Raw genomic sequence first — 16,320 nt, 5'->3', positions numbered from 1 at the left:
ATCAATTCCAGTGGAATAATAAATATACTAAACTACTTCATGAAAAGTCAGTGTTTACAATAGTGCTGAGGAAATAAAGTGGTTTGGGGCAATGATTAATGATAACAGTAGGCTGCTCTCTGGCCCTCAATTTTAGAATTTTATTCTGAAATAATACAAGCTTTAAAAGGCAAGATTTATTAACAGTCCAGCCTGAGATGTCATGAGCAAACTATTTCCCCTCTTGATAAATCACAGCTTCTTCTATTACAGTATTTTTATTACTGAATCTAACTTCACAATATGCATCTTTTCCCCTCCTTACAGCCAGTGAGGAAAATAAGTCAAGAAGGGATTTCCTAATCTCCAAGGCCTATGAACCTAAAACAAAACTCTGCTTTCACCCTCAGCCTGCAGCCAACTCCCTCGCTTTTGCCTGTGCCTGACTGAACCAACCAAAATCCCTCAGCATGCTGCCAAATTAAGCAGGTAAATCCAAAAACATCTGTTCAGCACTTCTTCCAATCAATCCACCACCTAAGTTTTACAGCTACCCAAATGTTAGAGTAGATGTAAGCAGCAGGCAAAGGACAGAGAAAAATAAGACTTCAAAATATAAACTGTATCCTTGATGGGATACAATTTTGATTCAGATTTGGTAAAGGCTTTCCTCTTGATGTGTCTAGGTTAAGAATTCAGAAGTGTCTCTGATTCAGGCTTGCATGTGCTAAGTCTGAGCCTATTCAGATGCAGAAGGGATAAAACCTTACACGGTATTTAATGAGGCAGAAGCCTCTTAGGTGAGACATCAGGAAACTGAGCTCCAAAGTCTGCAACTCCAATAAGGGACACATGGATAAAAAGATGCTGAAACCTATTAAGACCTTGGTTCTACACATGAAGCCCTGCAGGGTAGGATGAGGAATTTACTCCAAGCTGGGTCAACATCTGCCCAGTTTGGTTTCATTCATCCTGCAATCAGCATCTTCCCAGTCCTCCAGGCGCACTCAGTTCAAAGATTTACATTTGCTCACTAAAAAAAAAAAAAAATAAATAAATAGGAGCTCTGTCACACTGAAATGCAGCGAGCCACTGAAATGCACACTCACAAGGGAGCTCACATAGCTCAGCAGCATGGCACAAAGAAAGATTTTGCCCATCAGGAAAGACTGCACTGAGCTCAGATAAACAGCACAAAATCAAGTGTGAAGGATAACCTTAACTCACTCAAAACCTTTGATTCACAGGACTTGGGACCTAAGCTCTTGCAACCCTTAACAATGACTCGAATACCCACTTGTACGAGCTACTCTTCCATAGTATTCTGGAAAAAAATTAATCACTGATTTACTTGACAGAGTAAACGGGGATCCATGTACCAGACACTTGGGAGTGGGAATTACAAGCAAATCAGGTCTGTTAGTTTAACTGTAAGACCACACACCAAGTTACTAGTTTTGCACTGAAAATGCTCTCATTTCATGTTTTAGCTTCTTGGGCACAGAAGGGCAGATTTGAGTGTTAAAACTGCTGGTTTTACCATAAAGTGGTGCTGGCCTGTGGTTCTGGCTTGGTAGCAGAGTCAAGTAGTGACTGGCTATGAGATGGAAAATAGACCTGTTCTTAACATGCCAACCAGCCTGACATGACAAACAGACCAGAGACCCCTACTCCACAGGGCAGCTGCTCCCCCTTCCTAATCTCCCTGCTCCCCTTCTGGCATCAAATGTACAAAGAAGCAGCATTTAAAAAGAAAAAAAAAAAAACAAAAAAACAAAACACCAAAAAACTCCACCTCTGCAGTACCAGCCAGTTCCAAAACTATTTCCAGCATCACTGCAGGCCCACCATATGGTGCCTTGCTGGATGTCCTGCAACAGGCCCTGACTTCAGACAGAACTCTCTAACAAAATCTGAGCTGGTATTCAGCAGCTGAAGAGGCTGTCAAAATAGAAGCCATCCCAAATGAAATCGTTCGGCGGCCTGCCCAGGATTACTAATGGAAGAAAGCGAAATTGTTTTAACAGACAAGCTACAGCCTGGATTCATTATAGTCTGCCTGATGGAAAGGAAACTACAGCACATCTGAAGTTTCCTATTTCTACTGAAAGATGCATGCATGCCAGCGTGCTAAAGCTGGGAAAGGTCAGGGCAGCAAGGCACGGCACCTCTGCTGTGTGCAGGTGGCGCAGCAAAGCCACAACGAATCCCAAAAGCTGCTTCAAGCTCCAGCTCAGCTTCCTCCCGAGGACAAGTACTTAAAATAGCTTAAAATAGCTTAAATAACAGGATGCAAGAGGGGAAAGTAAACCCACACGTTTCCTTTTAAGGACATATGCTCAGCAGGACACACTAGGATCACAGATCCCCATTTGCCCTAAGCAAAGGTTTCGGAGCATTGTTTTACCACCTTGCAGTGCTGAACAAAGTGTTCAGCCGAGTTATGATTTTTGAGTACTTCATGTTTCCAGAAAAGATGCTTATCTCTGCTTATCTTAGAAGGAGAGAGAATGAAGACAAATAAACAGAGCAAGTTTGTGGATTTTTTTCTGCCACGCCTCCCCTCTGAAGTGCCCCTGTTTGGCCAAGTACTCACACAGGCACCTGTTCCACAGAACAAATTCAGAGATCCAATGAGATCTGGAGCAACCTGTTCTTCTCCCACTAACCTGTGGGTCACTCAAAGCCTAGACAGTTCCAGTGCCCCACTAATTACTGTTTTCAAACACTACAAAGCTTTTTTCCCCCGCTGCACTTCACCACTAGGATCAGTTCCAAGACAAATAACTGCCTGGAGGATGGTGGGAGCTGCTTGTCTGTGCTATAGCTGGCTTCAGTGATAACCTTTAACAGTGGTTTCTCACCTGTGGACTGTTTTAATAAGCAGTAGGATGTTTGTGGGACTCGTGCCTTTTGCTGGCTGTCAGAGAACAGCACATCAGTTGCATGGGAGAGAGGAAATACCTTCAAGTGGCATGGAAGGCAAGTGGTGACAGAGCACTTAGTAACACACCTCACTGCCTTCCAGCATCCCCAGATGTCTCAATCCAGTCCAGCTGCAGACAGAAAAGCTGGTCAAACACAGACCTTTAAAGCCCCATCAACCTACCCATCTAGAGCAGCAACTTGTTGGAGTTCAAGCAGGTCTCCAGGAAGCCCAACCAGCTGTGCATTGGAGCAGGGCACATCTTGGTGAGCAACATTCACCCTGTGAAATGTTTCCTCCTCCCCACATCTCCTTCATGACATCCTAGAAGCCAGCCAGCTGAGTTTTGCTATAACTATGCTTCTCAGCTGCATTCCAAATCTTTCAGATAGCTGGGAGATGAAAAACAGGCTTCATTTTACATAGCAGTCTTAGTCCAGCTTCTGTTCACATTCACTGAAGATGTTATTAGAAGTTCACAGTGAAAGCCAGAGACCAGCTCTGTATCCCAGGGCAAACATGGCTCCTTCAGGCAAGAATAAAGGGAATGAGAGCATTAAAGACACTCCTGACAGGTGTGTCCCACATGCTTGCGGGCTCCACCATGCCTAAAAGCACACAAAACAAGGCAGTTGAAAAGAACTAGCAGATCCTATCTCATTTGTGGGTATGTCCAGGATAATTAGCACATCTCTCATTAATATTTAAGTTCTGACACTGCCTTTATAATTTAAAACCAAACACAGACCCACATCCTGATCAGGGTGAGCTGGTTTCCTACAAGGAACCAGGATTTGACTTGCGTTTCTCTGTGTTTCCGAACTAATCTTGATCATTTCCCCCACACTAATGACAAAAAGCCACCACATTCCAGAGAGGTTAATAATTCTAAATGTATCCAAGGACAGAACAGACTGCCTACATCTCAGCCTTATTGAGATCTGCACTAAGAGGTACATTAGAGGGAAACACTATGCTTCCTCCCAAGGAACATCTCCCTCTGTGGCAGCTCACTTCCACCTGCTGCAAAAGTCTTGAGACGAGCAAGAGAGGAGAGGGAACTCCTTAAAATGCAACTTCCTTCAAGTTCCAACAGGGGATACTGCTCCATGAGAATCAGCTGCCTCTGAAACTCACATTTCTCTCTGCAGATGGGAAATTCTGAGCAAGTGAGAGTTTTCACAGCCACTCTGCCCTAGAGGGTGGTACCACCCAATACAGATAAGAGGCAACTATGATTTTATATATATAACCAGTTCTCAAGTGATGCCCATGTCCAGTTAGGAAAACAAAATGCTGGCTCTCACTGCTTGTGCAACTTGATCCTGGCCAGTGCCAGTCCCGGGTGTGGTTCCCCAGCTGCACACACTGACCTCAGTCCCCCACGGCTGTGCTCCAGCGCCCAGCCCACCCCTCCCTGCTGGTTCTCTGGCCCTTCAGTAAGCCATATCAAGAAACTAAACCAACAGAAAATCATTTTCTGCATTATGTCAGTTCTTTGCCCACTTCAGCTTCCTGAAGCAGCCTGCCAGAGGCTTCTGTGATGCCAGCACAGGGGGAAAGCTGGGAGGCAGGAGGAACAGCCCCTGGAGGAGGCTGTGCAGCCCCTGGAGCACGGCAGGCTGAGGGAGGTCAGCAGAGATGGAGCCACCAGAGGGCAATGGAGGTGTGCTCAACACACGGCACTGATCATCACCACGAGCTGCTCGATGAGGCCAGGTAAACAAATTCAGTTTTGCTTACAAGCCCCAAAATGCACCTGCACAAACCAGAAATGCAGCACCTACACTGACCATGCATACAGCACAGCCAATCTGCCAAACCAACACCACCAGAACCAAGCACTGTGCAAGCCCTGAAGTGCTGCCAAGGCCAAAGCAACACAAAACCTGTTTGGACAATTCTTCTGCCATCAGGAAGCAACAAAGCCCACCCTGGAGCAAGAGTGCAAGGCTGTCTGCCAGCGCTCCCTGATAGCCAGACTGCCTTGTCCCTGCCTTTGTGCTCCTTGGCCAAAGTGACAAGCCAGAAGCAACAAAGCTGCCAAGGGACTCCTTGGCACAGAGACAATCACAAGACCAGCAGAATGCCCACATCCTGCTGGCACTGCTGATCATCACAGGGGTGGGATAAATCCAATTCAAATGTGCAGCAGACAGGAGCAAGGTGCCCTCCTCAGTGTGACTTACCAACTTTAGCAAAAGCCTCCTTGAGTTCCTCCAGCTCATCTTTGGAGATTTGCATGGTGTTGGCCATCTCATGAATTTAGGGAGTACCTAAAGAGAGAAAAAGAACTGTATGAAACCAGGCTGCATTCAACAACACACAGCAGCATAGCAACAATCAGTGCCAGTGTCACCACAGTTCCCGGAACCATGTTTATCTTTCCACTAAGAAAACAGATGTGTCAAACTCAGAGATGGGAAATACACTCTTTAACAAGTCAAAAAGCCCATTAGCCTTGTCAATATTTAGCTCTGTATATTGTTTTATGAATATGGTGTTCTGCACATATTAAGGTACCTGCTGTCAGTGTACCCTCTAGGTCAGAACTCACATCTCCAGAGATTTTCCACAACTTTGAACAAAATCAGAATCCAGTGTCAAAATATTAATGGAGAGCACAGCTACCAAATCCAAATAAAAGATTCTGAACAGTATATGAAGAGGGTATTTTGGCACAAAGTAGTATACCTGGTACTGTTTGCAAAAAGGAAATAGTTTGCTCTTCTGCAAGAAAACTGTTTGAATCAACACCTACTTGTTTTCCCAGAGTCAGACTCCCAAAAAACTGCAAGGAACAGGGTGTTTGCATGGCCACTGTTTCCCTGAATGGCAGAAGCACCATGAGCAAGCACAAAAGAGCAGGCATGAGAACAGTGAAATCCCAAGTTCGCAGAACTTGGACCAGATCTGCTTGGTGTTTAAGAAACAGAGAGGATGAAGCACAGAGTTCCTCCACCCATCTGCCATCATGCTCCTTTCCAAGCGCTGATGAGGTGCCACCCAGCCAGCCTGGACAGGAGGTATCACCACAGGGATGGGAGAAAGCCAGACACCTACGCACATCCCCAACCCAGACATTCGTGACAGGGCACCGGATGCCCTGGTGGCACTCTGACCATGAGAAAGCAGTGATTGATGCAACAAGGAACAGAAACCCAGGCACTGATAAGCACATTCTAATACCACTGCTAGCTCTAGCTCAGGGTCTGTAATGGGGATTTAGGCAGGCTTGGTGCGACTTCAAATGAGATTTGCATCCCAAGATTTTGCAGCTCCCACATTGTTCACTACAATGCTGAAGCTATGAGAAATAAAAGGTTCCTCCTCTGCCTATGGGAACAGACACAGCTGCCTCCTCCTTTGCAAGCAAAAGGATGAGGGGTGGATTGAGGTTTACAGACTGTCAGAAGGCAGGATCCCAAACAGGCTGGCTCTGGCTCAAGGCTCAAGCAACAAGAGGCTCAGTTTAACAAATGCCTGTGCTCTGATTAGCAACCTTCTTTTGTCTGAGACTCCCAGCTGCCTTCACAAGCACTCATTCAAGTTTGCCTGTAGCTGCAAATATTCATTTTCTGTAACACTTCACTCAGTCTGGAAAGAATGAAGTTGTTGGAGATGAGAGCAATGGGCAGGTGTGGCAGCCTGGGAAAGCAGCTCAGACAGGTGCTCGCAGCAGAAAAAGTCAACAAGAGTTGCATCACTGCAGAGACATGAAGGAAAGCACTTCAGACCCCACCTCCCAGCATTAGCAGGCCCAACAAGATGTTGAACAGTCAGTAAAAGCCACCAACAGCAAGACAACAAATTTCAATGGGCTCAAGTAGAAAAAATGGGGCAGAGAGAGGAATCACAGCAAAGGTGCATCAGACTGACAGAAGTAAAAAAATAATTTTTTTTATAAAAAAGTAATTTTTTTTACTGTTTCACAGTAAAAATTGACCAAGGCAATGCTACCATGCAGGTCCCTGTAAGATACAGGAATGCTGTGTGCAGCATTGACTGTCTGGCTTGATGTCCAGTGTGGGATCTATCTCCATTTCTGGAGCAGTCCCTTCCCTGTAGCACTCCCATGGGTGCCTCAGCCAAGCCTCAGTGCCACCAAAACCTGGCTATTTCCAGGGGATAAAGGAGTTGCTTAGCAAGAAAATCAGCTCTGAGCAAGCTTGTTGCATGATACAAGAGATGGATTTCACAACTGGCAGAAACACTTGGAGAATGCTACCAAGAACAGAGCCACATCTGGCTATGCAGGCAGGTGCATGAGCTGCCAGGCAGCAGAGGCTGAGCTACAGACTGAAAATTCAGCCAAAGCTCCTCCACAAGTTCTGCCTTCTTCCTAATTCTCATTTGCACCACTTCATTTTCAAACCATGAGGATTTCCCCTAAAAAGGGATTTCCCAAAGCATCATTACCTAACCACTTAATTGGAATTTAATTTGCTGCTGACTATCTCTAACATCTTTAACACCAAAAGAAGCAGCAAACACCACCATGAGCTGAGAGCTTTTTAAAATGCTGCTCTGCTTGACTTTATCAGGTAAATATTATGCTCTGCATATGCCCTACAGTTGTTTGTATGGGTCTTGACTTAAAAAAAATCTTCCTTCCAGTCCCTAGACTGTTCAGCTCAGTCCATAAAACAGGTTTTACTCTCAGTTTTTATAATATCACTTCTTCCTTCTGTTTCTCTGCTTGAGAGGAGGGAGGGAGAATTCAAACCAGCAGAAAAAAAGCAGACACCTGACCTTATCGTGGCTGTCTGTGAAAGGAAAGGGTGTTATAACAAAACAGCCTATGGAAAGGTTAGTGGGCCACAAAGTTACCCAAAGCTCCCAAAGCAATTGTACAGAGCTTTTCTGCAATGAAGAGGTATGACACCATCACTGGGACACTGGGCTGGGGGCAGGGGAGCTTTGCTTTTTCTTGTTGTGTGGGGGTTTTTATGTTTGTTTGTTTTTAATAGCTGAGTCTAGGGCATTCAGAATCGTGTTTTTCATTCAGTTGCATTTTTAAACAAGAGGCTTTGTCTTGTGGGACATAAAAGGCCCTTTTATCACACTGGCACAGGGATCACACATCAGCTGCCTCACTCGAAGCCCTGTGGGGACTCACCACGCTGCTCACGCCTGGCCATGTCACACTCACTCCTGCTGCATGAAAGCCTCCACCAGGGTATGACAGGCAGAGACATTTAAACACTCAGAACAAGAGAAAAGTTTTAATCTGGTGGCTGACAGCCCATCAGTCACAGATAACCCATAGATAAACAAAGTGTGCAAGGAAGCAACCACTGCTCCAGATCCCTCATCCTGCCTTCAAACCTCACCCCACAGAAGAAAAGCAAGGGCAGCTCTGTCACACATGGATGCACGAAGGCACCTACCCAGAAGAGCGTGGCTGGCAGACAGTGCAGCCTGTTTCTGTCCTCTGAAGACTACCTGGGATACAGAGCAGAGATGCTTAAGTGCAAGGTTTTGAAATATCAACTCCTTCCCTGAGACAGGCTGTATAAAGTTCCTGTGCAAACAAATTTTACGGGTTCTAAACACACTGCAGTCACCAAACTGGGGTTAGTTTATTTGCAGAACTGCAATAGGGGCAGGTCAGGGAAAGCTGTCCCAGCGTGTGTTTTGACAGCTGTGAGCCACCTGGGGACAGACCACTGCAGGGGCTGTCACTGGAGGGATGCCTCTGCTAAGGCACTCAGCACTTCCAGCACAAGTGCCAGAAGCTAACCAGGATATTTGGGTGGATTAACTGCTCAGACAGCAACTTAAAAACAGTGAAGCACAGAGAAAAATGTTCTCAAGACTCTTCCCCAAGAGGGGAAGCCCTGGAAGCTGCATCCTACAGAGGATTGGTAAAAAACTAACAAAGGGGGGATATTCAGACATTTGTACATCTTGAAAGTTGGCAGATTAATTCAAATTTGAAAGCACATGACAACCAAATATTTCCTGAGAGCCACTTGAACACTTCCAACAGAAACAGAGCTGGAATTTGCTGCTGATCCAAATGGAAGAATTTACTTTCTTAGCAGTTCTGTGTTACTCGGAAAACTGAGTGCTTCATCCCTTCCAGGCCTGCCTTACTTTAATATCTCTACAATGACTGATTAACAATATCAACTTGTTTACTCAAACAGGCCAGTGCAGAGACACATTAAAGAGTCAACAAAAAGGTATTAGTATGTCCTATTTCCACCCCATTAAAAAAAAAAAGAAAAAAAAAAAAGAAAACCCAACACAACAAATGAGCTAGACCTAGTCTGGAGCAGTGACTCACTCCATATGCATTCCCCATTTCTGAGGAACCTGTGGTTTTGCTCCCTCTTCATGACAAAAGCTCCTGACATCAGAAGGCAAGGCAGTTAGCATAGTTAGCATAGCTAATTAAGAATACTCAAACCCCACACACCTGTGACCACTACCCCAGCACACATCTTTTGGAATAAGCAATGGGACAGCCAGGCACTCTGTCCCCTCACAGCCACAGCAAGTGCCAGGGCCCTCGGGCTTGGGCACTGGCACAGCTGCCTGGCCAATTTGGAGGAAATGGTGATTCAGCTGACACAGGATCCAGCCCCCAGGCTTCCTGTGGCTCACCTAATCCTCCTTTTCCTCCCAGTTCTGCAGGTAGGGCTGGTCCCTGCCAAGAAAGAGCCGCATTGCAGAGTGGGGTGGCTGCGTGCACTCTCCTCTTCACCCTCCCAGCCCCTTCCGAAAGCAGCCAGCAGCATCGTGCCCATCCCAAAAGGGCTCTGCAAGCTCCAGGGTTGCCAGGACAGCCCAGAGCAGCCACCCTCAGGACAGTGAGGGAAGAGTCACTGGCAAGGGATGCAAGCCTAAGTTTTCTTTGCATCCCTTCCCAGGTGACTGGAAGCTGCAGAGGATGCTGCAGTGATCTCCTGACACTGCAGGAACCCTCCTCCACAGGCACAGGCCTGGGCCCATGCTGCTTTTGGAAATGTTTGCAGGCAGGAGAGAGCACAGACACACCCTCTCCCATCTCCACCATCAGCTCTGCTTTTACTGGTCCAGTCCAAGCAAAGCATTTGGGGTTTTACATACAACAGTCCCAAAACTGACATTGACAGGAGGACATTATGGTGCACAGACTTGGTCTGATGAGTCCTCTGAGGTAAACAGTTTCCAGTGCTTGGGAAGGAGACAGGAAAGCTGAGGGATTGATGGCCTGTAAATGAAAACCTATCATAAAATCCATCCTCTCCTGCTCATAATCAGTTTGTGTGCTTGTCAAATGCTCACCACAGTGTTTTGCTCATCAAATTCCTACAAGACGGCACCCACACCCTGGATGTGGTTGTTAGCAAACACCAAGCTGATGGAAGCACGTAAACTTTTAATTGGCAATTACCTTCCAGCCAGCCACTGGTCAGAGGCACTGGCTGAAACCAGACCTTCACCACACCTTGGTGGTAGGTGTCATCCTGGTAGGAGCAGTGATCAGGAAATGCTGCCCCATCCAGAGAGGCTCCACCATGGTGGTGCCTAACCCCTTACCATCAGCATGATGATGCAGATTCTGAAATCAATTTGGTGCTGCTCTTTGCACAGTTGTGGTTCTGGTGCTCACAAACACTGTGGTGTTCCTCTCCACTCAGAGAGCTGTTTTCCCTGCCTCAGGAAGAAAGGGGCACACAATGCTTTGAGCAGCTATTGCTTTGTGGTGCCAGATTTGGCTCAGTGGCTGCATCTCTCATCTGTGGATCTCCCCTTCAGTAAAGTTTTCCCAGCCCCATACACATCAGGCTCAACAGCAGTGAATCTACAGCTCTGCTGTCAGGTCTGCAGTGCTCTAACTATTGAACATCACTGTACTCTAACACCTGCAAAGCCATTACCCAAATCTAGCATTATTTCTCTTTAGTTCAGCTTTTCTTGGCCATGCAAAGCACCAAAAAACTCACCTCAACAGCCAAGACCAACTACATAAATTCAACTTTAATTCTGAATTACTTTAAGCTTGCCTGGCTATCTGAATTGACCACCTTACACCACCCAGCTCTCCAGCTCTCTCAAGCCTTTACACACAGTACACCTTTTGACTGATCCATGCTGGCTGTAGCCCACCAGCTGCATCACAGGGAAAGGACACAGGGCTGCAGACAGAGATTCCCACTGCACAGGCACCCTCAGGTCACTTCATCCCAATTCCATATTGAGATTACCTCCAGCTGCTGTTTCTGAAGCACCTCTAAAACAGCAGAAGTCCCACCAGCAGGCTTTGCTTTATATTCTTTCAGACTCCTGAAACTGTCATGCTGGGAGAGGCAAGTTCCCTGCTATGCTTATGTTCACCTGGGAGTGGACTGTGAAACTTTGCTCCAGTTGTTGCACAACCCACCACTGCTGCAGGGGAAAAATCTGCCAAATCCATCAGGAGCAGACACACATGTTGGAATTAGTCACTGCTCTTAGCTTGCCAGAGGTTCTCTCCAGATTTGGAGGCATGTCTCAGTGGGGTATCCACCTCTGGACAAGTATGTTCCTCCAGCAAATCCAGGTTAGAAGCTCAGTTTCTCCCAGCTAGACCTGCACAGAGTGATGCCAGGTATTTTCCTGAGCAGCACTTGGGTAGATGCCCAGCAGGGATCTGGGCTGCAGAGAGGCAGGGCCACTCCAACAGTATGGGAGCACATGCAGCAAATCACTATTCTTGTGCCTTCTGCACAGACTTTAACTACCACCCCAACATCCTCTGACAGCCTGGACAACCTGATCCTCCCCCTTTTGCATGCTGGTCCAAGTGTTTTCTCTCCCTTCATGACAGAACCAGATTCACTAGCTTCAATCATCTTAAATCCTTAGTAAAAGCAACTGCTGAGCCATCAGCCAATTTACATGCCTTTGACAGCCCTGCACAGCCAAGGAAGCTCTCTGGGGTGTGGTCAGGCCTGGATAATGATCAGCATGATCAGAACTGAACTGTAGCCAGCACCCAGAGAAAACCCAAAATCAGCATCAAACTTGCTCACAGCATCAAACAGGAATCAGGCCCTCGATAAAAGCCCAGGAGAGCCATGTCCTCCACAGCAGCATCCAAATTACTGAAAGCTGGGGATATGAACAGAAATTCACAGGGATTCAAGCACACTAATCCCGCTGTCTCCCAGATAAGAGAAAACAGACATCCTCAGCAAGCAGCTGAGGATGCTTGGTCACATGATACCAAATTGCCCAGAGGCTGGAAGGAAGCACAAGTTAGAAGAACACAAATGCTTCCACTCCAATTGCCCATGGAAAGGAAAAAATAAAGCTTCCCCAGCCCTCAATGAAATTTCCCCCAACACAGCCCTGTCCTCTGAGCCAGAGCTGCCTCTGATGCACACCAAGGGGTAAGATGCAATCCTGGAGCAGAGTGGATGGATGCTTGGTTACTCTCATCTACCAGAAGAATGCTGAACAGAAACACAAAACTTCTTTGGGACTCAAATGGAAGGGAGAAGCACTAAAAGCTTTCTGCAGACCTTACACTCTTCGAAGGCTCCTGTTATGGACGACCAGGGCCAAGTGGATTGGATGGATGGATGGATGGTCACAGAGGAGACCAAGTGCACTCACACACCGCCATCACGCTGCAGGCTCACAGCTACAGCCCACAGACCTTGCTCAAAATGCATTGCACATATCTAGAGTACTTATAATCTACAGGGCACAGTAGAAAACAGATAAAATACTGCTCAAGGCACCAATGAATCAATCCTTAAAAGCCTCTTCAACAAATACTCCTACTAAGTGTTGCATTTTGACACACCTCCAGTTTTAGTAGAGCAGCTACTCCAGGGTTAGAGAACATTTGAAATCATAACCCACTAGATTGGCTTAACTAACTTTTGAAATAGTTTGTTCATGTCAGTGGAAACAGAAGAGCAATAGTCTCATTACCTAGCTAGTACAACATGGAACAGGTGATCCTCTCAAGATGTCTCAGGAAAGGAAGAGCTGAACACTCACCTACCTGGAACTTGCAAAAGCAAACAACATTCAGAGATTATTTAAACTTAAGTGCAAGAAGGTAAAAGAGAGGGGGGCTGAGGTCAGGTGTCGCTAATGGACTGAAACTCAGAAGGCTTCATTTAAATTCCTGGCTCACACACAGAAAAGTCATGCAAGCCTCTCAGGAAATTCTTATGTTGATAGTAATTCTTATTCTTGCGTAGTTCCCAAAAACAAGAGCAGCATTAACACTTCCTTCTGCTTATTCTGTACCTTAACCATAAATGTCTTACAGAAAGGACCCATCTCCTACCATCCATTGCAAAAACTCAGCATCCCTCATTTTATGAGGGGACTCTCAGAGCAACAGTGTAAAAGACAGTGGGTTCCCTGCCAGCATAAGCAAGAAGGAATGAAGTTCACAAGGCTGAATCTGTGCAAATATTCTTCCCCAGAAGCGACTGGGACCTGCTTGCTGAGACCTGCAGGTTACCCTCAACATGCTTTAAGCATATATCCCTTGATTTCCCAATATTCAGTCCCAAAGGAGCCCAGTTCCTTACAAGGTGGGCTGCAGAGCTGAGCTGCAGCCTGGTTCAGGAGCAGCTGGATAAAGCCCTGCAAAGCCCATGCAGCTCAGAACAATCTCCATCCCCCCAGCACCTCCAGCTCTGCTCTCAGGTAGCACTTTTGGCAGGTGAAGGGACTGATATCATCCAGTGTGCCACGATAAAGCAAGAAGCATTACTCAGTCTGTTAAACTTCCCCCCCCCACCCAGGTGGGGGAATCAACCAGATCCCCAAATCAAATCACAGTACAGTCACTGCTTATTCAACACCAGCAAACAAGCTCCTGCAAGCCAAGCACCCAGCATGACAGTGCTGATCCCTGGCAAGCTGGACAACAGGGAGTTTCAGCTATTAATTTTGGGAGGGGGGGTTCTGTGCAACCTTTTAGAAGGTACAGCTGTGGTCAAGCAGTTTGCAAACCATTCTATCAGTTGAAGGTAAACAGAGCTGTCCAGAAAGAGACAGCCAAGGCTGAAATCCTGGCTGCCCAGATGATAAACATTCAGAGAAATGTGTCAATTAATGTTTTCTTAAATAAGAAACAAAACACTAGAAACTACAAACCGTACCCTAAGTGTTGTAATTATGTTTCAAAAGCATCTTAGATGCCAGGAATTTCAGTAACAGATCTCTAACTAGAAAAAGCTATTGAAAAAAGAAAAAACATTTTCCATCCTTCCCCTGTTGTCTGTGATCTTGTTTAGAAAGCACTTGGGAAAAAGGGAAAGAAGTCAAATTAATTTGTTTCAGAGCAAGAAAGCAACATCAGACTGCAATAAATCAGTGTCACTACATAGCTGTCCTAGTGGCTTACGAAGTAGGGAAAATCTCTGTAAATTCACCACTTATTTACTGTAGAATAGATGGTGTAGATCCTATCTACTCTTCACAAAATCAGAAACATTAATCTCAAAAATTAATGCGAAATGGCCAGAAGTGAAGGAAAGCTGCTGGCTTTGCCTCCCAGGAGGTTGCAATGACAGTGAAATCACATTTAGTCTAACTGCAGGGTGTTCCCCACACTTCTCTATAATTTAACTTAATATGGGGAGGAGCGATAGGGAGCCAAAGACAGCAGTCACCAGTTCAGGATCAGGCAAGCTCTAGTTTGTGACTCTTGCACTTTGGAGAAGCATTAATAACCTTCACAAAATGCACTCTCGTTAGGAGGTCTCAAGGTTACGTAAATGCATCCAGCATCAAGGCTAGGAAAATGCATCAGGCACTCCTGGAGATGAGCACTAACTCCTCCTTAGGTCTCTTCAAGCTGCTTTGCCTCTTCCTCCTCCTCCTTCTCCCTCCGTTTCCCAGCTCAGCCAGTGCCCAATACCCCTAGGACAGATGTTGTGGTTAAAGAGATGCATGCACTGTAAACAGCATGCAACCTCACCACTACTTTGAATTTCAGGAGGGTGTAAGAGTCCTCCAGCTGTGGAAATCATTCTTTAGAGACAGATGCTTTGCAGAATAAATGCAGAGTAAAATATCTCTTCTTAGCCTTTTGGCTAAGAGATAATATAGTATCAGTTTAATAAAACATAACTTAGCAAAACCTCAGAGCAATACATTCAGTACAAACAAAATTAGGATGTGAAAAAGCTATACTGCAAGTGTTTTACAGGTTTGCAGACAAATGAAGTTTTTAGAACAAAAAATTCAGCATTTCAGTTCAATACTAAAAACTACTGGTATACAAGTGTTTTAAGCTAGTAGCACCTACTAAAGTGTTTAGAGAGGGTCTCCACTGGCTTCCAGCATCAGGTACAGCCAGAAACCACAGCAAGCAAGATAAACTCCTCTGCTAGGAGATGAAATCCTGCCAGCCTGTAATGTCTCGTGCCATTCCAGCTAGAATGGCAGGGAAGCATACAGAGCCCAACCTCTCCAGGTGACAGACCCCAAAAAGTTCAGCAGCCACCACAGCCAGCAGCCTACAGCCACTTCCCAAAAGCACTCGGAGCTCCTCGCACTTTCTGCAGGGCAGAGGTTCAAATATTTAACGTTTTAACATGCAAGTTTAAGCAGTTCTGCTTTGTAAAAGCAGGCTGCAGCCTGAGATGGAACAAACCCAGAGCTGAGAAGACACACCCTGAGCCCTCGCCTGGAACACGAATCCCTCGCTGATGCCCAGCCGGGGCAGCCCTGGCCGCTGCTGCTCGCACGCATCAGGTGCTCTGACAAATTCCACACTCAGACAGCAAAACCCGAAACTCGCTCTGCCCTCAGCTGTCCTCCTCCATCCACTACAGCAGGAGGAATCACAAGACTTCGAGGAGAGAAAAGCAAAGCAGAACAAGTCTTTGCAGGACGATCTCCGGCCCGGGCCCGCAGCGGCGCGCACAGCCCGCCCCGGGACTCCTTCCTCGGCATTCCTTACCCTCCTCTCTCCTCCCAGCGACGGAGAATCGCTCCCTCGCCCGGCCCGAGCGCCGAGGCGTCTCCCACACCCCCAGCCCGGAGCCGGGCAGCCAGCATTCCTTCCTTCCTCCCTCGCTCCCCGCCCAGCGATGGGAGGTCGCTTCCCAGGGATGCGGTCATGCCGCGAGGAGATGCGCGACAGCGGCCCGAGCATCCCGCCAGCGCGGGGATTCTCCCCAAAAACCAGCTCGTGGTCTTTCATTGCTTGGCACTTGGGATCAGGAAGCAGTAAGATACAGAGCTTTTTGGTAAGCAAACTATTTTTTTAATGAATAAAAAACAAAACACAAAACCCTGAAAAAAATGAACAACAACAACAAAAAAAAACAACCCAACAACACTCTACTGCTCTTTACTCTTTAAAACAAATGGATTTTGATTTGCTAGTTCTCAGCGCGTCCAGCCAACAGCAATGCAGAGCTTGTATTTGGCTTTATGTACTTATTTTATGGATGTCTTTG

General features: G+C 46.4%; 1 protein-coding gene across 6 annotated transcripts in view; it reads right to left on the bottom strand.

Annotated features, from left to right (window-relative positions):
* PLS3 (plastin 3) overlaps positions 1–16,320 on the bottom strand; it is a 49,989-nt gene that overhangs the window by 15,347 nt on the left and 18,322 nt on the right. For 4 of the 6 annotated variants that reach the window (XM_038164812.1, XM_038164818.1, XM_038164815.1 and 1 more), the window contains exon 2: positions 5,095–5,181. In XM_038164812.1, coding sequence (XP_038020740.1) covers positions 5,095–5,161 — 67 coding nt within the window. In that variant the 5' untranslated portion in view covers positions 5,162–5,181. Of the gene's footprint in view, positions 1–5,094; positions 5,182–15,529; positions 15,771–15,818; positions 15,961–16,320 lie in introns of those variants that run through there. The other 2 variants (XM_038164813.1, XM_038164817.1) reach the window with 2 other exon arrangements.

This window comes from Motacilla alba, chromosome 4A (assembly GCF_015832195.1).
Source record: "Motacilla alba alba isolate MOTALB_02 chromosome 4A, Motacilla_alba_V1.0_pri, whole genome shotgun sequence".
Lineage (NCBI taxonomy): Eukaryota > Metazoa > Chordata > Aves > Passeriformes > Motacillidae > Motacilla > Motacilla alba.
This window is presented reverse-complemented; position numbering and strand designations above follow the sequence as displayed.